Source organism: Homalodisca vitripennis, chromosome X (assembly GCF_021130785.1).
Source record: "Homalodisca vitripennis isolate AUS2020 chromosome X, UT_GWSS_2.1, whole genome shotgun sequence".
Classification (NCBI taxonomy): Eukaryota; Metazoa; Arthropoda; class Insecta; order Hemiptera; family Cicadellidae; genus Homalodisca; species Homalodisca vitripennis.
The window spans coordinates 141,894,425-141,919,514 of record NC_060215.1 but is presented as its reverse complement, the minus strand read 5'-3'; the positions used below and the strand labels follow the sequence as shown (position 1 = coordinate 141,919,514).

Here is a 25,090-nt window from a genome sequence, read left to right as displayed (position 1 = left end):
GTCATTTTCTGGATTCCTCTGGAGTGGCACACACTGCATCTCTTTCGTTTGGTTCGGCCTCTGTTGTCCCTTTCACCACTCAACTCAATATTGTGTCTCCGCTCCTTAACGCGTTCAGGTGTGCGCCCAGGGTTCTGGGGCTGAGGAAGAATTTTCTCTAATACGGCCAAGCGGAAGTCGTAGAGTGACATCTTCCTCCTTCCTGAAGTCATGTTGAACATGTGCATTGCGTTGTTCATCAGGGTAGTCAATGTATGTTCAAATACTTTAATGTACCATCTCACACTCTTTTGGTCACAGGGATGATAGGCTTGCATTTGATCTGAGCGATCAATCCCCTTCATGTGGGCATTGTATTGGATGATGGGCAGGGGTTTGATTCTTTCTTTACCTCGCTTATTTATTGAAGTAGCCATATCATTTTGGAATTCAGTTGAGATGTACATCACTTTACGCTTGTCCCTCCATGCTCCAACCATGACTCCGTTACTGTAGCGAGCGATGGTCTCATCCTTCTTTAGCTTAGCATTGATGACATCTTCAGGGTTGTCTTTGCGATTTGCTCTTAACGTTCCTATACAGTATGTATTCTGTGATGGAGTTCTGTTGCTAGATGTACACTGTTGTAGAAGTTGTCAATATAGATGGCATGGCCCACTCCAAGTTTACGCTGCATAAGCTCTAATACAACTTTGCTGGCATGACCCTTCCCAGATGTAGCATCAGTCTTACCACCATATACCATGAACTTCAAAACAAGTCCCTCTGGTTCTGCTAAAGTGTACAACTTGATCCCATATTTGTTTTTTTTCCCCTTTGATGTATTGTCGGAACTGAAGTCTACCCCGCCACAAGATCATGGCCTCGTCTAGGGATAGCTCCTTCCCAGGGTAGTATACATCATTCATCTTCATGTTGATATAGTTAACGACATATCTTACTTTGAATAGTCTGTCCTGGTTTTCAGCTTCATTACGTGGTTCACTTGAAAGGGTCAAACGTCGAAGTATTACCAGAAATCTGTCCCAGCTCATATAGTGCTTGAAAGAGGGCAATGAAAAAAGCCAGTGAGTCTTCCAATAATCATTGATTCTATTTAGTTTGATAGTGCCTGTGTGAAGTAAAAGACCTAAAAATACCCTTAGCTCAACCACAGTCAGGGCTTTCCAATCCCAAATTCTTGCTTTGAGGTTGGCCCCTCTTTCTACAAATAATTTCTCAGCTTTATGGTTTGTAAATTTTACAATATTTTCAAGACAGATTTCATCTAATAATAAGGTGAAAAAAATCTATCGGTTCTTGTCCGGGAATTGGGCACAATAAGCCACTTTTCTTTGTAAAGGGAATATTCTTGAGACCAGCTGTGGCGCTGCACTACACCGGGTTGACGATTACTTCCTCGTCATCTGAATCTCAGCTTGAGTCAAGGCTCACTACTGCGATCTCTCATCTCCCTTTCCATTTCGTCGTCACTAGACACTATTAGAGCAGGTGTCGAGTGCTCCGAGGGCCCCGGTTGGTCGACATCCATCACGGCACAAAGCGTTGTCAAGCGCGTGATCACTACTAAACACAGATTACGCAACAGCAGTAAACAACGTGGCTCCTACGCACTGACTGACAGCCTTTACTCAGAACGGACGATGAATCTCGTTCCCGCCAATAGTTAGCTATGCAGTGATGCAACATACAGCCATTACAACGCGAAAATAACCTCAAAATTTAGTTATATGCGTGTAATGATCGAATGTTACACCGGCGTAACAGGCGCACCATGAGTATCACCTACATGTTATGCCGGCGTAACACCTGCAGTGAACGTGTTAAGCTTCACAATCATTCATTTATTTTTCAACATGGTCACCATTTACTATACTAACACATACACATACTATACATATACATACTTATACATACTAACACATTTCAACGTGTAACAAATGTTTTCATTCTGTCACTGAAAAATTCTTCAGATTTTTCTCGAATCCAGGACGCAATGGCTGCTTTCACCGCATTGTGTGTGTATGAGTACCCTTGAGATCTCTCTTGAGTAGAGGGAAAAAATAAAAATCGCAGGGAGCTAGATCGGGGGAATAGGGAGGGTGTGGAATTGGTTCAAACTTCAACTTTCTCATTGTCTCTTCAGTTGTGCTTGAAGTGTGCGGACGAGTGTTGCAGGAGAACCCAAATGCCTATATTTAGTGCTTTGTCTTTTCTCTTTTGGATCATAATAGACCCATAACCCGTTCCCTGTCACGATAATGTAAAGAAAGTTGTCTCCTTCGTCATTGGAGTACTGCAAAAGTTGGTGACAGCATTCCATTTGAGTTGTTTATTTTCATCTGTTAAACGGCTTGACACCCATCGTGCACAGATTTTCCTGTATCCTAATTGTTGAATAATGAAACCAAAATGTTCCCTAGGTATTCCAACATGGTTTGGGATACGCTGTTAGGTGATTCGCCAATTACTTTGAATCAAATCGTCAACGAGTTTGTGATGCTTGTTGTCTGTGGCAGTGATCGGACAATTATGGCTTTCCAGGCTCACATGCACAAAATTTTATCGCCCATCTATTGACAGTCGATCTATCGTCACCGTAAACACTTTTTAAACGACGATGGATTTCAGTAGTATTCACTTTTTCAGCAGTTACAAATTCAATAACAGCACATTGTATACATCTAATTGACATAGCATTTGAATCCGTCTGCTTAGTTATGCTGCTAACAATACAATGGATTGACGCAAGGTTTTCAAACTGCACATGCGTGTAAGGAATGGTACTTACGAATGTGACCAGGCGCACTTCTATAGCTCATTTCAGTCACATTTTACAAGCATGTGTGTATTACTTTTCACCCTAGTATGTATGAAGCCTCAATAAGTTTGTGTTTGGAGAAATCTTGTGGTGTATTATGTTGGTATCATTCCATTTAATGTGATGATTTTCAGACCAGAAATGCTGAGCAGTTTTAGACTTTTCCTCCAGCCATGTTTGGTATTTTGTTAATTTTTTTATTGTCACATTTAGTGGTCTTTTTGTGTTACCTATGATTTCCTATTACAAGAACATGTTATACTGTGAACATTTTTTTTGTTTTGTTTTTACAAACTTTTGTCTAAGAGTGTTTTGTGTTTTAAAAGCAGTTATACTATTATATTTTCTGCCTACTCCGATAATCCTGGCACCTTAAATTCACATGATTGTGAATTTTTCTTTGTTTTTTTTTGACTCTATGTTTTTTTTATTGTTTCCTTTGCACTTTTTTATATATTGAAGGCTGAAATACCTGTTTTGTTTGTTAATAGATCATGAATTGGTGGAGTCAGAAGATCATGTGGAGGTCAACGGTGTGGTGTTCAACAAGCCCTTTGTTGAGAAGCCAGTGTCGGCTGAAGACCATAACATCTACATTTACTATCCCACCTCAGCTGGTGGTGGCAGTCAGCGACTGTTTCGAAAGGTTATTGAACTTAACGTTTATTTATTTGTAATAGACATATTGTCAATGCATAACATTTATAAGGATGTTTTAGAAACTAACATCTGTTTTTTGACTAGCAACATGAACATTATAGGTAGCAAGACAATGTTTTTGTTGTTGTATTTTTCAGATCAATATGTCTCTGACTGTTTGTTGGGATCTAGAGCAAGACCTATATTTCAAATGTTTTCAACTTTAAACCAACATCATTTTTTAAAGAGTGAACCCTTTGGGGTTGGATTTGTGGCATTGTACTGCGGCTACTAACAAAGACCTTTAACTTGATGTACTACTTGACCTATGCTCTCATTTAAGATTTTCTTTTGACTCCTTGTGGGCCATCACCTTGACATGACAAAAAATTATAGTTACTTCAAAAAAGTAGATTTATAGGTGCAGTAATAATGTACCAAGTTTTATTGCTTTACCTGTAATCGTTCAGAAGTTACCAAGCCAGTGCAGGACTTTTTTTACACCCTGTGTATATTAATGAAGATGGAGCTTATATTGGCTACTGTTAACTCAATTACATTTAAACACATAAACCAATATTTAATACTTTTATTTTTGTGAGGCCTTTCGATAGCAAGGCTATCTTCGTCAGACACATCACAAATGTATATATATATATATATATATATATAAATTAAAGTGTTAATAAAAAAATAATTTTCAATTTATTCAACAACAAGCTCATATAGTAACGAGAGTTATAGTTTAGTCAAAATTTTAAATAACAAGAAACAATAACAAGATTAATGTTGTAATTTAGTTAACATTTAAAATAATACAATTTAGAATGTCTGCAAGCAGACGTTTTATCTGGCTAAATGCTAAACACTATTTCACAACAGTTTGGTTTAATCAGATTTTGGATTTGTTAAAATTTGACTAAACGGACTTTCTAATAAATTCATTTTGGATTATACTTACAAAATTTATTTGCAAACCGAATGTGTAATCTCAGTGTAAGGGCCTTGGTATTATTTTCTGAATAATTTATTCAGATTTTTAGAGAAATTTTTGTTATTTAAAATTATAGATATCTAAAACTGTTATTAATTATGATACATTAATTTAGCAATTGTAATTAAGAAACTTCTTTAAAGGTAAGAATTTTTTATTTATTATTATTCAAATCATGGTCCCACAGAACACTTTTTCAGAAATTCCTGTCACACCATACTAATTTGACACCTTTGTGGGATTACTAAAGACAAGTATCAGTTATGTTATGATCTAAAACATACGTTCGTCTGCAGTTATGTGTATTGAGCAAATAATCCGTTCGCATGCATATCTGTCTATCTGTCTGCTACTGTATTTGCCCGCCTTAAATGTTCTGTACAAAACTGATGGTCCAAGAAATAACCTAGATATTGATGTTGTGAGGTAGATTGTACGCTCCCAAAACGTGACATTCCTTATTTTCTTGTCATATTCATTATGCAATCTCAATGAAAATGAGACTGTATTTTATTTTATTAGTCGATGCCCAATTCTTACAGAAACTAAAATTACTAATTATTTTTCCAAAGACATTTTTAAACAAATATAATACAAAGAAGGGATGGTGTTCTAGAGTACACTCGGATTCGTAACAAAAGGTATTTTCTGTGTTTTAGTGTAAAAATTTGTTTAATTTAAAAAACTGCTGTTTTACAGTGTTGAATTAAATTACCTTCAAAAAGTATTTTGTTGGAATAGCGTCAAAAAGTGCAGGATTGGAGTAGTTTCAAAAGACGAAATGTCGATGGAGACGACAGAAATGAGCTAGGCCTTTGCGTTTTTAATTTTGCAGGCATTGGTATGAGGCTCATCCATTGTCAGGGCTTTAACTTCAAGGAGAAATTAATAATCTAGCTTAAATGTGTAGGTTTAATATATAATAAATTATTACTAATCGAGTAATCTAGAAACAATTGCTTAGAGCGCTTCTTTTAACTGATTGTAATATTAAAATATAATTTGATACAATAAGTATATTGGAATTTTTATTATATTTAAAGTTTACTATGCAATATAAACTCAGTAGTGTTCTTTTATTTGATTATAACAACAATTTTTTCTGAGCAAATTAATGTTTCTGAAGTCGAACTCAATGTTTTTATTGCCATTGATAATGAACATTGAAAACCAAACAGCAAAAACTTCTGTAAGTAATCTTATATTATAATTAATCCATTACTCTTATCACACTGTACAACAACAATTTTTGTAGGTACTGATTAAATCACACTAATTTTCACGAACTCTCTGCTGTCAATGCGAATGTAGTTTTCAAAATGACATGCTCAAACTTTGTGCCATTATCATATTCCTCTGATGCTAAAAAGAGTTTTTTTATGAAGTTTTGGATATCTTGACACTGGTGTTTTTTTAGTGAAATCTGGTAATCTGTCGAATGACTGCCTGCGAGAATAGGTTAGGTGTTCATAAAAAACTGTTCTGTGTGTCTCATTTAGGTAATTGTCTCTGTTTGTAGTCTCACATTCATTTATGTACAAATATATGGTACTTACCTTGTCAACAGTTCCAAAAAACAGTTCAGAATGGTTGAATTTTCTCTGAAATGCAAAAACACGAACATTTGTCACACTAAGTATACATTGACTGTATCATTTTGGTGATACAGCTTTTAGTAAGGAAAGGTTATTTTAAAATTTGAGATTCTTTTGTCCCACATTTATAACTTTTACGTAAATATCAACACGTAATTATTAAAGTTGTCTTATTCTTAAAGTGGGTACTTCTACTAAATTACTTATTCATATTTACAAACAGGCACATTTCTTAGAAATTACTATATTCATACCAATGACACAAACTTTATTATAGTGGAAACAAAATAAGATTCATTTTATGTACAAACAAACTCTTAATAATAAAGAAATCAAATGAAATATGAAATGAATATGATCAATATGTTACTTCTACTAAATGACATACTGAATTATAATTAAATATAAGAATAATAATGAAATATATGATTTAATTGACACATACAAACAGACATTTCCTTTTTTACTTTTGCAGAAACAATTATGTTGAGATATATTAATACAAACAATTATTAATCTAGATTAGTTTGGAAACAAAAATATTCATTTTAGAGGCATAACTTTCTATCAAGTTACAGAATCCACCTGCTTTTTAATACGGATTATAAAATATTTAACGTAATTTTTAAAGGAATCACTGATTAATTATAATATTAAACCAGTGTATGCTGCGAGCGTCTGGGATTGTTGGAACGAGCACATGGTTCTGTTAGTGATTGTATGGACTGTACTATTTCACACTAATCTAATTCGACACTATTACAACGTGACAATACAGTTTGTAAAACTTTTTAACGGTATTCCAATTTGACACTATAAAATAGGACTTTTAAAACTCAGTAATTTCTAAGAACACGAAAAATACGTTTTAACACTAATACAACTCGACATTATTAAATTCAAGAGTTGAATTATTAATATATTAATTTCAATATTAATGTTTCTTAATATTTTATTTTTTGTTGTATTTTATAATTATGTCAGTAACCATCTTTAGGGTCCAATAGATTGAAGTAAAACGGATAATCAGAGGAAACGAGTGCTAAATAGTGTTTATGAAAAATTAAAAATTAACAATATTTTTGTATTTTGTAAACATAATGAAGAACTGAGACAAAAAAAAGAAATTGTTATAAATGTAGCTTACAACCAAACAGACGGTTAAATAACCACTGCTTTGTAGTGCAGTGATATTTCTTATTAGACGTATAAGCCTGAAATGTTTTATTATTAACATGTCATAAATATTAATTTAATATTGTAATATCCACAGTATTAGAATTAGTAGTGACATTTACATGCACTGTGTTTCCGGCAATAAAGAGATTGATTGATTGAATGATCTATCAACTCAATTGAAATTCTCATTAAATTTAGAATAGAAAAGAGTTTTAAAGGTTATTAAATTGGTGGTAAAATTACTATAAATATCATTAAAAGCTTTTTTAAATGAGATTAATAAATACATCCAGTACTGTTAGCACCTACCAAGAATAAATATTATACTTGTAAGTTAATAAGCTTAAGCTTACTTGGATGACTTTCATGTATTGCTGAATATTCTTTACTTTATGTTTGTGAATAAAAGTTTGCCTTGACTTTTGAAATAATATAAAACTGAACCCTATTAATGTTTTATTTAAGAAATTCAAATAAATATTATAATACATTATTGAAAATTGGAATATTAGTAATAAAAAATTTAATTTGTATTGCTCAAATGAGAAAAAACGTTAAAGTAATTAAAAATTCTACAATCAATTATAAATTAGAATTTTATCACCTTGTACATACTTCAGAAGACCGATACTTTTTAAGTTGTAGAGATTTAGTATGTCTGTAAGAGAACTGGCAGTAATGAATCATGGTGATTAAAATAATCAAAGTTTTGAGTTGTAACCATTGATTAGAGAGGTGTAAGGAAGTAACTATCTTGATAAGATTTGCAAAACGTGACCTATTGTTGATGTTTGAACCAAGAAAACGGAGCTTATCTACGTCTAGTAATCATGAATTATTGTGTAAACATCTTGCGTACCATTTGATGGGTTTTCACTGGAAGCAACCGTACTGACTTGAACTATAACATATAACTACAACTGTTTTAACAATACCTGCAGTCAGTTTAACAGTCCTAATAAATATTAAAAATGTTAAGAGCTTTAGATTATAAACATTTTCATCTGTTTTATTATCTGTATTAACAAATTTACTCCTTGAAATTAAAATAGATTCACTTTTTTTCAACTATACACATGTTTTAATTGTCATACACTATTTAACAAATGTTAGTTTTTCAATAAAATCATGAAAAACGTAACAGAATACATTTTAATACTAGAAACATTTGTGAAAACTAGATGTCTTGTGACCTACAACGATAAAGTTGAGACTCCATTTTTAGAAATAAGTATTGATAAGGAATCTGTAATTGAAGTCACATATAGATTACTGTATTTAGGAAATAAATGAGTTACTTTTATATTGGCTTACAAATTTTTCAAAAATGAAATCGCACTAAAATATACTTATATTTTGAAACATAATATTAAACACATGTATCGATATATTGCATTATTATACCAATATGGTATTTGGTGGGCAAGAGCCACTGACTTAGGAGTGTTTAAAGCATTTATCTCACTTTTAACACTTTTAGTGCCAACATCCGTATACACAGACGTTTGAAAAACTATAAAAAAATACTGACGTCCATATGTACGGCTATTTGTGGGGAAAATTCGACAAAAAAAAATTAATAATTATACTAACTTAAGTTTGTTGTTGTGGAACAGGTTGCCTTCTTTAAAATAAAGTATACAAATGGTAATTATAATAATATTTTATGATGTTTTATACAATAAAAAAAATTTTCTTTTGATTTTCTAGTTTTTACCGTTTTTAAATTTTACTCTTAGGATCTTATATTCAAAACAGTTTCATTTTAAATTTTTATTGAAAAGTATTTTGCTTAATATTTGCGTACATAAGGGGAATTTTAATTAAAAACAATTTTAGAGAGGGGTAATCTTTAAATTTGTTTTTTTCATCTATCGAGTCTATTTTTCGATATTCTCCCAAAAACTTTACAGAAAATTTTTTTCATGTAATAATATGACAGTGTTCAATAATTCTTGGTTACAAAACAATAAATAAGATGATATCGCAAGTATAAAACTTTACTTTTTCTACATTTTTGTAAAACATATTGTAAAGAAGCGAACATATCCTTTGCAACGTACAATTGTGTAATTGTCAGTTTCAAGATTAAATTTCCCCCAGCATTACCGAAGAATGGGGAATGCTTAATTTACTGATGTAAACTAAAAACCTTGAATTTTTACTTGTTTGCAACTACTTTATTAAGAGATAAACAGTAACATCAATGTCTAGTTTCAAGAATGCAATTTCTTCTTAAACAGATTGGAAGTCGTAGCAGTGTATATTCTCCCGAGTCCAGGGTTCGAAAAACCGGATCCTTTATTTACGAGGATTTCATGCCAACTGATGGGACAGATGTCAAGGTAACTCATTAGTTTTCTATTTTCAAAATGTAGCACTTTAGAGTAAATATTTTTCAAAACTTATGCAGTAAATCACATTATTAGTTGTATTAGTATTCTGTGATTTTAAGAGCATTTATAATTTTAAATTCAAATTTCACCAATGTGTTCGTGTCATATTTTGTGTAAAATATTTAAATTTGTTTGTATGACTTCCATTAAGAGTTTCTTTAACAATAAGTGGAAATGAATTATTGAAAAAATCAAATATTTTGAAAGTTCCAAATATAGTAATTTTAAACTAGTAGCTCTTATATAAAATAAAAATATAGTGAACATGAATATATGATAGGTTGTAATAGTTTACTTATACTTAGTTCTTAAGAGCCAACTGTTGTGAAACAACCCTGTGTTAACTCCATAAGAATAATTTTAAACTTTAAGCACTATTACACTTTATTCTTGGTCACAGGATGGGATATATCTCAATTTAAATATATAATCAATACACATCCAAACGGTTTTTAGTTTTAATTTAGTTTTGACGTTGAAAAATTTGAGTTTTTGATGAATAACCAATAAAATACAAAACAAATCTGTGAAAATAAGACATATCCCTAATCCTACAGTTAATAAAAGAGTGTAAAGTAAGCTCATGATGACCACTCCCTTCAGTATTAACAAATAGTTTGTGATTGCTCTGGAAATATATTTGAGGATCTTAGGAATATTTTTGATACCTTAAGTTAAAATAAGATTCATACTCTATATGTGTTAGTGTAGTTTTCTATCCATGTAAATTGCTAAAGGTAAAACACACAGTTATATACTTGCAAATCCCTTAAATTACATTACTTAATTAAACTATTTAAGTTACTCATTCCAATTTAAAGATTATGGACACATAAAGACTATGATTGCGTTATTAATTGAACGTTTAAAATTATTGCTTCTAATTGTAATTGCTACACCATTATGTATTAATGTTAATAATGTATTGGTTGTAAATCATTATTTTATTAATATGTATTCAATATAATTCTATTTAATTAGAAAATAGACAACAATTCTAAATATCTTTATTCCATCTTTATATAGAAAACATTGCATAGGAATAGTGTCAAACGAATAAAATCCTTACAAAAAACATGCATAAAATCTAGTATATTAAATTAATTACAATTTTACCATCCCTCTTGAGTTAGCATTCTGACTGAAGTATCCTCAATTGAGTAACAAGGAGACTTAAATAAATGTATTTTTAAACGTTTTTAAAATGTAATAAAGTTTTTAAACAGATTTTATTGAATTGGGTAATACTTAAAGGAACTTTTGTCCAGTATAAGAAGTTTTTTAGAATAAAATTCCAAATTATGTTTGTCAACTTTGAATTGAAATCGGATATTGCAATTGTGACTACTGTTAGTTATTAAAAATCCATTAAGTTTCTTAACGTGTTTTATACATTCAAATATATACAAACTATTGAAGTTAAAATTTATATTTATAAGAAAATAGTTTTGACTTAATTTGCCTGTTTTGTATTTTTCATAATTCCTATTGCTGTTTTTGGCTGCAGAAGTATTTTGCTTGAAATTCTGCTTTGTAGTAGCACCGTATGTAAGATTCTGTATTTCATATGTGAGTGAATTTACGGAAAAGTAAATAAAATTTCAATACTACAAAATTTTGATATTTGTCCTAGTGCGTATTTATGCTGTAACATTTGTTTATAAACAGAATTTTATCAAAATTAACTTTTTAAGCTGTTGGTAAATTTAGTCCAAAGTAAATAATTAAATCACTCTACAGATATATCGTTTTTTTAATGAAATATATGCTTATGATGGGTGGCAGGTGTACACGGTAGGGCCAGATTATGCTCATGCAGAGGCTCGCAAATCCCCGGCACTCGATGGAAAAGTAGAGAGAGACAGTGAAGGCAAGGAGATCCGTTATCCTGTCATCCTCAGCAATGTGGAGAAACTTATTTCTAGAAAAGTCTGCATGGCATTCAAACAGACAGTTTGTGGCTTTGATCTACTAAGGTGTGTAAAGTATGTTTAAAGTAAGAAAACTTTAGACTATGAAAAGTGACTGTGATATTAGTGGGACGTGACATTCCCTTTCCACCTCCAACTCAAATTTAAACTTTCCTTCTTAATCAGTGTGCTTTTGGCGCTAGTTAAGAGTAATTCGTAATATGATGTTGTGTAAGAAAAGTGTGGAACCTTTAGAAAGAACGTATCAGTGTATTACTCTTAGAAAATATGCAAGAAAACTATTTTTAATATTTAAAACACTATACAGTGTTAGTTTAAAGAGTTTACAGCTTGATAAGGGATTTGAAAATAATTATTGATGGCAAGGTTTTGCTTTCCAAAGAACTTTTTAAACACACTTTTCCAAAACACATTTTAAAGGACTTAAAAATATATTTTACCTTAATTAGTGCCAAGGAAATTACTTTTAAATTAGAAATGAAGTTCATAAACATAATACTAGAAGAAGCCATATGATTGATTGTATTTCCATAAAGCTGGAAAAATTAAAAATCCACGTGTTTATAAAAATAACACTTTTTAATAAGCTACCAAAAGTGGACCTGGTCTGTAAACCGCAATAGATTCAAACTCATTCTTTCAAATTGGTTAACAGTAAATGCATTTTTTTCTGTCAGTGATTTTTTGGCCTGTGATTTTGGCATTAAGATTTTAATTATATTTTTACATGTATTTTTAATCTATGTATATGTTTTTATATATATTTAGTTAAATTACACCGATTTCAAGAGAATCAATTACATTTTTAATTTTAGGTCATAGTCTTTTGCTTTACTTTTTAAAATATTTAACTTACACTCATGTACCCTTATAAAACTGTTTTTGACTTTGGCTATTGCCATGTGTTTAATGACAATACAATTCTTGATTCTTGATTCCAAGAACACAAAAAACAGTCTCAAAGATTGGACAGGTTTGTGAAATTTTTCAGTTGACTACTATACGAACAGCTGAGTAGTATGAGTATTGTAGTACATGCAGTACTACAATTTATGAGAAAATGTTGGATCTTTCACCAGAACAATGCCCTGGCTCACAATGTTTTGTCTATCAAGAGATAGTCTTGAATAATCAGAACATACATAGTCTTGGACAATATATTTTACTCAACAGAGTCTGATTTAACTCTAACCGAGTCTTTTGCTTTGTAGAATCAGCAAGGAACAAGATTTTAATTTGTTAAAGCATTGTTAACAAAAACAACAGAGGTCAAAAACACATTTTTCAAAAATGAGATCCAGCACTGGGTTGCACGGTAGAAAACTCATATTAAAAAGTGAGTTTAAGATAGAAAATGTTATTTAAGTAGTAATGCAAAAACAGCTATAAACAGTAGCTAGACCTTTTTCAATAACTCATTAAAATTAAAGAATGATAAAGCTTTTCTATTCTTAGAAAAGTGTAATATTTTAATAATTATTATTTTCTTTAGTATGTGGATCACTGTTAATTGCATGTAACATTAAGGGTTCAAAATATCTTGATGGTAATAGGCGTAATTTATTCATATTTTCAGGGCAAATGGGAAATCATTTGTATGCGATGTGAATGGATTCAGCTTCGTAAAGAACTCCAACAAGTACTACGATGACTGTGCCAAGATTTTGGGCAATATGGTGCTGAGAGAGTTGGCTCCTACATTACACATCCCATGGTCTGTGCCCTTTCAGCTGGATGATCCCCCCATCGTCCCTACAACCTTTGGCAAGATGTGAGTATTCCTCCCTTCAAATACCTCTACTAAAATAGGCAACATGAATAAACTGCTCTCTGGCTTTGGGGTATTCACTGAAATTGTGGTAGGAGTGTGCAGGAACCGTTTTGAAGAAACAATATAAACAATTGTTTAGCTGTATGTGAAAGCATTTCACTATCATGGTGTAGAAAAAGTAAAAGTTTGGATTGTTAAAACATGCGTGGAAGTAATTAAATTTAATTGTCAACAGTAAAACAATAAATTTGTAGACCTGTAATACCTTATTGTATCATTAAGTAAAATCAAAGTTAAATGGAAAAAACAGCACTTTGTCTGGTTGAAGTTATAGTATCCTTAAGAAGACATTTGCTACTACAATAAAAAGGACTTTGTAAAAGTCACCACACAAAACACAATACAGTCTGGTAAAATGAAATAAATTATAAAAGTTTTATAGAAGTTAAAAATGTAGTCTATTTTACTCCTGCGATTTTTATTCATTTTGTCATTGGTATAGTATTTCAATCATACATAGCTTCAAAATGCTTACATTAATTTTTATTGATTGAAATTACTTGCAGTTTTTGAGAGATCCTAAAATTTAAAATAAAAGAAACATAACAATTTAATTTACCTTTGCTACATTTCAATCAATGAATTGCTAATATACAGTATACAAGTGCATTTGCACATTACATTATTTGTGTATTTATGATTATAACTTTTTAGAATCAAATTGTTATTTATATGTTAGGAGGGTTCTCTTTGAAATTCTCATTTTTGTGTGTCACACGTGTAGTATGGTATGTAACAAAGTTCATTTAATTTGCACTGAATTTGCTAAATAATGGATTAGAATCATTATCAATAAACTGGAGCATAACTGCATATCAGTTTAATCAATTGGAATTAAGGAAACAAATTCAGTGTTGTTCAGGTAAGAACTCAGAGTTACTTAGATGAGTAATAAACGAGATTACAGGAAGGTGACTAAGATTCCCCCACCGGTATGGTATGGTTCTTCCCCCTCCCCCCGTTTACCATTTGGTCTGGAGACGGTAGGTTGAGTCAGTTAGCTCTGTACAGTGGTATGTAGTGGTGACTGCTCTGTGCAACAATGGCTGCATCTAGGTATTACTTTGACAAAGCTGATGAGCTGATATTTCCTCTGGAGATGGAGGTCATAGATGATCTGAAAGACAGACGTAACACGTAAATATTTTCTGTTTTAATTTTTATCCAATAATAGATTATTACATTTTTAATACTCTTTAAAATGGTTAAAAGCGGTTTCAATTAAAATTATGCACTACTCATTGTCTTAAAATAATAAAACTTTAACACTTAGAATTGTTTAAAATTTCTTTCTTTAGTACATTTTGAATTTTTCAGACTTTAAATACTACGATTTAAAAAATTGATGGGTAGTCACTTTGTACATTTTAGAACATTTTGATAGATGTTCACGTGTGGAAACATTCCTTTAAGAAATGTCAGCATTTATCTTTTGTACATTCTCCCAGGATTTAAAACTACAATTCATATGAAAACATTGACTTAATATATATTATATGGTATAATACTATTATATGCAAATGGAATAACAAAGCTTTGAGTCAAAGCTTTTCTCTGAGAAATTAAGTCAAAAAATCTGTTTCTAATATTTTTTCCACAAACTCCCACTTACTATGAGAATGTTCCACTTCAATACAATTTGAGTTAGGAACATAAGCTTGCAGAAGAATCAAGTATAAATTTAAAATTTAGTAAATTTTCCCAGTAATGTTAGATCAGAGAATTCTTTAGAGGTTTTTAAGAAAGAAATTAAAGGAAAATTTGCTGGAAAAGTATTTTTACAGTGTAAATGAATTATTAACTGAATAACAATAAGTTTTTAAACATATGATATGTTATGTTAGGGATTTTATCGTTTGCTCTCGATTATGTACATTTGCTTACATTATGTACATGCTTAGTGTTCAATGTTTTGTGTATATATTTTAATACCATGTGTTTTATTATTCATACAAGTTAAATTTTATATTTAATTAATATTTTGATTCAGCATAGATATTTAAACAAATTGTCATATCATTTACCATAAGGTAATTACTGATATATGTGGTTATGTGACAACATGTAAAAATAAATAAATGAATAAATTAGATGAATAGAAGTAATTGAACGAAATAAATAAATATCAAGGATCTTTGATTTCGCTCTTGAGAAGGTAAAATAAATGTAGATCTAAAAATTTTGTGCAAATCAGTAGGTTCTTACACAGCTTAATATATTACTCGATTAGAGAGCAAAGTTCTCAATCTTCAACTGAGAACTCTGTAACACAGTGACATCTGAAATCTGCTTTCTATCTGTGTCTGAAGAGATGAACCAATCTCAAAACAGTTTCACTAGCCAGTGAGTCCTGAACTTAATTAAAAGCCTATTAATTGAATCACACTGGAGAAAAGTAAGTCTGATTTGTATCTTATTTATGGGGTTAAAATTATTGACATCGTACTGAATAAAACTATTAACAAAAACCGTTATGGACATATTTATTTAATGAAACTTTAAATGAAATGACATCACAAACAATAAATATGTTTTACTCAACAAAGCATGTACTGATAGAAATATAGTAACCATAAGTGTTAAAATTTGTGTTGCTTAAACTGTAAAAAAAAAGGAACTAAACATAACCTCAGTAAAGTTGGTAGCACAGTTTATTAACCTAATCTTGTTTTGTGAAATCAATATACTAGATTTTTTTTTATCTAGATATTTATCAATATACTGTGAAGATGGCGCCGTCTAATAAGAATCCGTTATGTGGAGCTTGTCGAAAAATGTTACAAGTCCATTCTGGAGGAGTTATGTGTGAGGGGAGGGTGTCTTAAGTGGTTCCATTTTGCATGTGCGGGGAAAGAGAGGAAAGATTTTTCATTTTCTAAAAGGTGAAAAGTCTAATTTTCTATGTGACAGTTGTAGGGTGGATCCTGAAGATAACAGTGCCGTTGCAAGTGTCTTACCGGCTGCCAAACCTTTTATTAAAGAAGACTATAGTGCTACGTGTGATTGTATCTCACATATAAAAAATTCTAACCGACCAAATTCTTGATTTAACGCAAAACCAACGTGATCTATGCAATCGTTTGGACATTGTGGAGGCAGAAAATGCCAGGTTATCATCTATCGTGAGTAACCACAATGAGGCAATTGGCGATGTTTTTAATCGGCAATGATAATACAATTTCTTATTCTAGTGTTTTGAAATCTACACACAAGAACACTAACTTGTGTCCTATGATTTTAAATGGCAATGATAGTTCTTATGCTAATTCTAACCAAGAAATTAAAGATAGTCTTGATTTGATTTCAGTAGCTATTAAATCTGACAGTCGGACATCTTTTTTTAGTGACAGAAACGTTTTCATCAGTGCTGCCAATCAGTTCTGTAGCACGAAAAAAAACATCATGATTGAAAATGGGGAAAAAAAGTCTGCGGTCAGCAACGGCTTTGAAAATAAAGTAGTTACAACTAATTCGGAGGACTGTGAGTCACCGACCAACTCTGAAGTTCAAGTTCCAGTATGTAACTTTGTCGGCGGTGACGTGACATCGGAAACGTTGGACTTGGAACAAGGGAATAATATAGGAAGTGGAGAATTGAACAATAACAGTGGGTTTGTTAAGGTTACCTACAAAAAGCGTAATAGGCCTAGGCCTAATACGAAAACTCAACATAGTTTACCTAATACCGATGACAAATAAAAATAAAAAGCCCTTGTTTTTGACAGGTAGGGCTTCTGTTAATAATGAAAGACTGAGGGCTGTGGAGAAATACAGACACATTTTTGCGTCTAGATTTGGTGAAAATGTTCAATGTGAAGATCTGAAACAGTACCTAAACGATACTGTCAGTGGTAGTTATGAAGTAATTAAACTAAAAAAATAGGTTTCCAGGCTACAGCTCCTTTAAAAATTGGAGTCCCTCTGCCACTTTGGGAGAATGTGTTCAACCAGGATGTCTGGCCTGCAGGTATTTATGTGTCACGCTTTAGATATTCTAGTAAGAGTGCTCCTGGTATGTCTTTTTTGGAACCCGGGACTGCAAAGGAACCGGGGGTACATAGGACTATTATCGTCAGTGCAAGTAGTATATTGCCAAAAGCCTATTTTAAGTGCTTCCCAACTTGGGCCTAATGGACCTTGTGAAAACTATACTTCACTTAGCCCACATTAATATCCAGTCTATAAGGAATAAATTGAACTTACTTAACATATTTTAACAGCAGTACCAATTGCGACATACTTTGTGTGAATGAACATTGGTGTACCAAAAACGAGATTAATCTATATGTACCAGATAATTTCATCTTGGCTGATAGCTTTCTGCAGGACATCTTCATACGGTGGAGCTGCAATTTTTGTAAAGGAAGCCTTTCCACACCCTTTTTCGGTTGTAAATATTGACTCTATTTGTGAACCTAAACTGTTTTGAATCTGTTAATGATAGCCTTTGGTACTATAAAATTGTTAGTCATAGCTGTATATCGTACCCCTGATTCATCTTTAGATGGTTTTGTATATAAGTTGTCTCAGCTTCTTGATTTTGTTAACAACAACAATGCTAAGTATCGAAATTTTAAGATTGTTATTGCGGGAGACCTAAATGTTGATCTCAATAGATGCAGCTCTTCAAAAACTAAATTTATCAACACCCTCAAGTCCTACGACTGTTTTTGCCTCAACCATTTACCTACTAGAGGAAATTCATGCTTAGATAATTTTGTCTCAAACCTTCACCCCTCAATGTATAGTTGTAAAAACAGTACAGGCTCATATTTCTGACCACCTGGGTCTGCTTTTAATATTTAAATTAGTCTGCACGAATGCTGATGTCTCTTCCTCGCCTGCTAATATGTCTGTAAAATCAAAACTATACTTACAGAGTATTAAATGATGTTAGTATTAATAAATTAAAGTATAGACTAAGCAACACTGACTGGACAGAGGCAATTGCTGGAGATGTTCTTGATGTAGCTTTTAACAACTTTATGGAAGTTGTGTCTCACAACTTTAATGACTGCTGTCCTTTGAAAACTAAGTTAGGAAAATAATCTTGGCAATAAGGTACAAAAGCCCAAATGTTGGTATACACCTCTGTTAGCTAAAATTAAGATACTACTTGATGTAAGTTATGAAAAATGTAAAAATTAATCCTGACCTATTAGAAAACCATAGGAGAATTAAGAAGTTATATCGGAACCAGATAATCTTAGCAAAAAAGAACGCCAATGATGAATTCATATTACAGTCGCATAACCTATGCAAAGCAGCTTGGAGAGTAATTAATACAGAAACAGGGCGTGCTTCAAAAAAATGCTCTCAAACGCTACCTCCTATCTCTGTTAATGAATTTAACAACTATTTTGTAAATATTTCTAGTCATGTAAATAGTACAAATGTTAATTTAGGCTTAAATACAGCTAGTTCCAGTGATATGATAGAGTCGTCTGGCATAAATAGACCTAAGGCACCATCTTTAAAATGGCACACTGTAAATCCTACTGATATTCTTAAGACAACCACTAGGCTTAGTAACTCAAGAGCTGAGGATGTCTTTGGACTCTCCAATTTTGTAATTAAAAAAATAATTTGTGAAATTTTGTATCCTTTTACTTTTCTTGTAAACTGGATGTTCAACGCTGGACTCTTCCCACAGTGCCTAAAAGTAACAGTCACTGTCCCTATTTATAAGAAAGGTGATAAAAATAATGTAAATAACTACAGACCTATTGCCTTGGTACCTGTCTTATCTAAGTTGGTTGAATATATTATTAAGTGTCAAATTGAGTATTATTTTGAATTTAACCACCTGCTTTTATCTGCACAGTTTGGTTTTAGGCAAAGCTTATCTACTATTAAGGCTGTTGAGAGTGTTGTCTCATATATTATTAATAGTTTTGAAAATAAAGAAGAAGTTAACACTTTGCTATTGGACTTAAGCAAGGCTTTTGATACTGTGCCTCACCAAGAACTTATTAAGAAACTAAAGTACTATGGAGTTGAAGGTAACGAATTATCACTTATAACTTCTTATATATCACAGCGATACCAGTTTGTTAAAATAGGCGAACAGAGGTCGGATCTTAAGCAGGTGGTAAGCGGGGTTCCCCAGGGCTCTGTCCTGGGTCCCTTCTTATTCACTGTCTTTATTAACGATTTTCCAAATTTTGTTCCTAATAAATGTGTACTTTATGCTGATGACACTACGTTAATGTGCTCTAACTTAAATCCTGAAATCAATGCAGCCATGATCACATATATGAGAGAAAGGTCCAACCTCTGGTTTTCTGCCAATGGCCTATGTGTGAATGAAGATAAGACAGAAAACATCATCTTTAGCCTAAGCACCAGTTCTGTAACTAAGTCAGTTAAGCTACTTGGAATTAACTTAGACTCTAAGCTTACCTGGAAACATCACACAGATGCTCTTTGTGCTCGGTTGTCTAGAGTTATATTTTTACTAAAAAAACTTAAAACCTGTACAAGCTGTAGTCTATTAATGAAAGCATACTTTGCATTATTCCACTCACATCTTTTGTATGGAACTTTTCTTTGGGGAAATTCAGGTGGGGCTAAGGAGGTCTTCTTATGCCAAAAGAAAGCTTTGCGCATAATGTTTAATTTTAATGTCACTGACTCTTGTAAGCCACTATTTATAAAGCATAGTATACTCACTGTTCCTTCCATTTATATCTTGCAAAGCTTAATGTATGTTAAAGAAAATCTAGATTTATTTAAACTTAGACGCTCTAAGCATGACTACTGCACTAGACAACGAGACCTTATTGACCTAAAGCACGCTAGACTAACAAAAACTCAGCACGCATACTCTTATATTGGTATCAAACTGTTTAACAAGCTGCCTATGTCTGCTAAGGATGTTACCTGTAAAAACTTTAAAAATGTTGTAATTAAGTGGTTAAAAGAAAAAGCCTTTTATAGTATAGATGAAATGCTTCTGTGTAGTATAGACGATTTAGCCTTTTAGATTTTATTTCCTTTTGACTTGTACTTTTAACCATAAGTGTCTAGTATGTATTTTATTTTATACTATCTTGTTATACTGTGTAAATGTATAACAAAATGACTTTGTCAATGCATTGTAATATTGTGGGACGACAATAAACAGATTCTTGATTCTTGATTCTTGATACTAGTTTCTAATGTCTTTTCAAGGTAGGTTATTTAGATATGTTTAAGTTTAAATAGAATCTGCATAATACTGGAGTACTGGTGAGTTAAAGTGAACTGTTATTAATTTTTTATTTCTTTAATCCTCAATAAAAAATTAAAAAAAAATATAATTATGAAAGTATTTAAATACCAAATTTAACTTTACCAGCTTAATGTTATGGAAATTAAAATTTATACACGTGGATATCTTTGCTGTCATATATGCTCATGAATCACTCGACAAATTGGAAAAGCAACTGTAATATTTTTTTTACATTTGGCTGTTGCCCAAGGTAGAAGTCATAGTGCAGACTTTGCCATTGAAATGTTTGAGAAGAGATCCAAAAGAGGAGGAGTTGGTTTTTATACTTGGGGTTATTACAGTTAATTATACATCAAGCCAAGTATATGTAAAACTGCAATTAAATAACTAACTATAAAGCTAAGTAAAAATGTAATAACAAAATATTGCTTATTACATAATGATATTTTGTGTACATCATAATATAAAGGGTTTTTCATTTTGGGTGGGTAGATGTTGAGATGAAATAAAACAAGCTATGTATGATATATTAACGAAATTTATTTTTAATATGAAAGACCCATGTATGCCATTATGTAGATTCAAGATCTTTATTGGTCTTTAAACACATTCAATAGTGCAATAGACTTCATCAAGTTACTAAAATATTCTAAACTAAAACTAAAACAAACAACTCAGATTCTACCTACTCAATCCAGCCTACCAGTAAATATATAGATCTATATAATTAATAACAACAATAACCAAACAACCAACAGATCTATATAAATTAACAATAATAAATAACTATTAACACATTTAACATGGATACAATTTTAAAACTCAACAATATTAAAACTAAATAAATAACTGAATAAATAAATACATTGAGACACAAAAGTTAAAAAAATATTGTTGTGGTATCACAATTTAAGAATTCATCAACACAATAAAATATATTAACTTTTAACCAGCACTTCAAAACTGTTTTAAATTTGACTAATGATTTGACCGATCTAGCATTTAATGGTAACTTATTAAACAATTTAATTTTCATAAAAAGATGACTGCATTTTGTTTTGGTTAATTTAACTGGTAAGAGTTGTAACAAATGTTTTGTTCTAGTAGGATAATCATGAATATCCTGCCTAGTTGTAAATGTTTAAAGTTGTTCCTTTACACTTATAAGGCAGTAGAATATATACATATTAGGAATAGTCATTATTTTTAATTCCTTATAAAGTGGAACACAAGTCTCTCTTTTTGAAACATTTTTCATAACACGTAATGCATTTTTATAACACGTAATGTATGGAATATGACATCGTTTAAAAAGGTCCACCGCGGTTTCTCACAATGGTACGGATTTGAGTGGTCCAATTTTCAGTTACTCTGCCACATAAATCCGGTTGAATTTGATCAATGGCCTGGGTTATGTTGATCTTAAGTTCATCGGTTGATTGAGGCCTATTGGCATAGACCTGCGACTTCAGAAAACCCCATAAAAAAAGTCTAGGGAAGACAAATCGCACGATCTAGATGGTCAATTCACGTCACCACTGCGAGAGATAACCATACCCTCAAATCGTTCCTGCAAAATGTTCATGGTTTCGTTCGCTGAGTGGCATGTAACGCCGTCCTGTTGAAACCACATGTCATGTACATCCATATTGTTCAATTTGGGCCAAAATAAATCTGTTATCATCGTTCTGTAGCATTCGCCGTTGACAGTGATGGCCTCACCAACGTTGTTCTCAAAAAAATACGGACCAATCACACCGCCAGCCCAAAATCTGCACCAAACAGTAACTTTTTGTGGATGCATCGCTACCTGGTGAACCTCATGTGGGTTGGCGCTGTCCCATATATGGCAATTATGCTTGTTAACATAGCCATTCATCCAGAAATGTGCTTCATCCCTGAAGATAATTTTTCAGCTGAAATTAGGGTCCTCTTCCAAACGCTCCAATCTAAAGCCCACTCGGCGAACAAATGCCGTTGTCTATGGTCATAAACTTTGAGCTCCAGGGTCAATTGGATTTTGTACGGATGCAGGCCTAAATCCAGATGCAAAATTCACCAAGTTGAAGTTTGCGAAAGGCCGAGTTCTTGTGCAAGGCGAGGAATTGACTGCTTCGGGTTCCTCTGCACACTTTCACAGACAGCGGTGAAGTTCTCGATAGATCTGCTGTTCCTTTGACATCTGGTTGTTGGCTGGTTGTTTACTGAACCGGTCTTTTTGAATTTTGCTACCAAACGTTGAAGAATTGACATTGAAGGGGATCTGTATCTGCTGTAAAGTGGTCGCAACGCACATAATGTTTTAACTAGTAAACACTCATTTTGATAATAAAGTTTAATCACCTGAACGTGCTGCTCAATCGTGTAACTTGTCATAATAAAATAACTTGTCATGAAATGGCAGCACTCACTGAACAACAATACACTAATGAAAGAGCTGACACCAAAACAACAAGGCCGCCACAGGCTGCCAACATCTACCCACCCAAAATGAAAAACCCTTTAGATGTAGTTTATGCAGTGGATGAAAGATGCACGGGGAGTGAGGAGGACCGATACGAGGCATATCCAGAAAGTGTACTTAGGTTCTCACGGGTGGAGGGATTAAATTCAACATGTTAGTTACACTTCCCTATAGCCTGATTCTTCACCTCTGCAACAAGACCCGTTCGAGGTCAGTAAGTTGAGAACTGTTGTGACAATATTTTTTGTGAAAAATGTTAATCCAATCTCCCATCAAGTGCGAAATATGCAGTGCCATCCATTATCTTGTTTGGAAGGGAAAAAACTCCGGTTGAGGTTTATAATGAGGTAAAAATTGTATGAGGATAGGCTGAAAAGTAGTGCATACATGCTTGTAGAACGCTAACCATAAGAAATCACCTGCTCTTTGATTGCCCTTCAATAGCAAGGGAGCGGTATGCCATCTTTGGTAGTTTGGACAAGGGTGGTAAATTTCCCCAGGAGGACCTGATAGATTGTTTTCAACGGTTTGTGGAACTGCTGAAATCATAGACTATTAGGCCTCATGGTGTGCTTCCGGGGTGCACCAAAAGCCCTTGAGGCCTAAGTGTATAGCAGTAGGCCGCCCCAAGGGAAAAAAAACCATAGGAAATAGCGAGATCAGGTAAAAAGTAAAGTAAAGTTCAATACTTAAGCTTTACAATCATTCATTTATTTTTCAGCATAGTCGCCATTAAGACTAACACATTTCTCCCAACGTGTAACATGTTTTATTTTTCCGTCACTGAAAAATTCTTCAGATTTTTCTCGAATCTAGGACGCATTAGCTGCTTTCACCGCATCATCAGAAGTGTAATGAGTATCCTTGAGATCTCTCTTGAGTAGAGGGAAAAAATAAAAATCACAGGGGGTTAGATCAGGGGAATAGGGAGGGTTTGGAATTGGTTCAAACTTCAGCTTTCTCATTGTCTCTTCAGTTGTGTGAGAAGTGTACGGACGAGCGTTGGTCGTGTTGCAAGATTATTGGCTCGAGGCTGCCTGTAACGCGACAAACTTGACGTTGGAGATGTTTTAGAGTCTCTATGTATTGAGATGAATTTACCGTCGTGCCTTGTCCAAGATAAGGCATACTGACATACTGCAGGAAAAATTACCTGGCTGTAAATCCATCAAAAACCATACAGATTAACTTTAGTAAAAGAAAAGACTACATTCCAAAAATACCTGACGTAGAAATTGAAAACCATGTTAAATTCCTTGGAATCATTCTGGATGGAAATCTCGGCTGGACAGAGCATGTGGATGGCCTTTGCAAAAAAATCAGCATAGGTATTTATGCTGTTTGGCGCATAAAATGGATTGGAAACCTAGAAAATGCCAAAACAGCCTACTATTCATTAGTAGAAACCCATATGAGGTATGGGATTGCTGTATGGGGCGGATTCTCTGTCGGAAACCTCTACAAGGTGCTTGTCCTGCAGAAAAGAGCCATTAGAATCCTCGCTGACCTTGAACATCAACAAAGCTGCAGACAAGCCTTCCAAACCCTCGGCATAATGACCGTCACTGCTCTATACATCCAAGAAGTAATTCTACATGTGCACAGCCTGGGTCTTCAAACAGGGAAAGATATCCATTCATACAACACTCGCCATGCAGCCAACTACGTTCTGCCTCCACATCGCACAGCAATTTATGGAGAAAAACCATCTTATATCGGCCGGAAGTTGTGGAACGCTCTCCCAGAAACAATGAGAAGATTGAAGAGGTGTGCCCTACAAGGAAAACTGCATGACATCCTAGTAAATCAACCATTTTATTCACTGGACGAGTTACTCAACGCCTGCAATGAAACATGGAGATTTCAAAATGTACCTTGACTTTTTTTTTTTTTAACTGAAACACAAATGTATAAACATTCATCATCCATATTTATGTAATAATATTATGTGACTCTATAACTGTTCTTAATGAATATGTAAATAAATAAAGAAGTTTGTCTATAATCAATCACATAAACTCGATGAG

The 25,090-nt window shown here is 32.8% G+C and overlaps 1 protein-coding gene across 1 annotated transcript in view; it reads left to right on the top strand.

The window, feature by feature from the left end:
• Positions 1-25,090, top strand: part of LOC124369935 (inositol hexakisphosphate and diphosphoinositol-pentakisphosphate kinase) — a 159,246-nt gene that overhangs the window by 58,731 nt on the left and 75,425 nt on the right. The window contains 4 exon segments of the mRNA XM_046828136.1: positions 3,313-3,467; positions 9,472-9,573; positions 11,410-11,600; positions 13,132-13,326. Of these exon segments, the coding sequence (XP_046684092.1) occupies positions 3,313-3,467; positions 9,472-9,573; positions 11,410-11,600; positions 13,132-13,326 (643 nt within the window).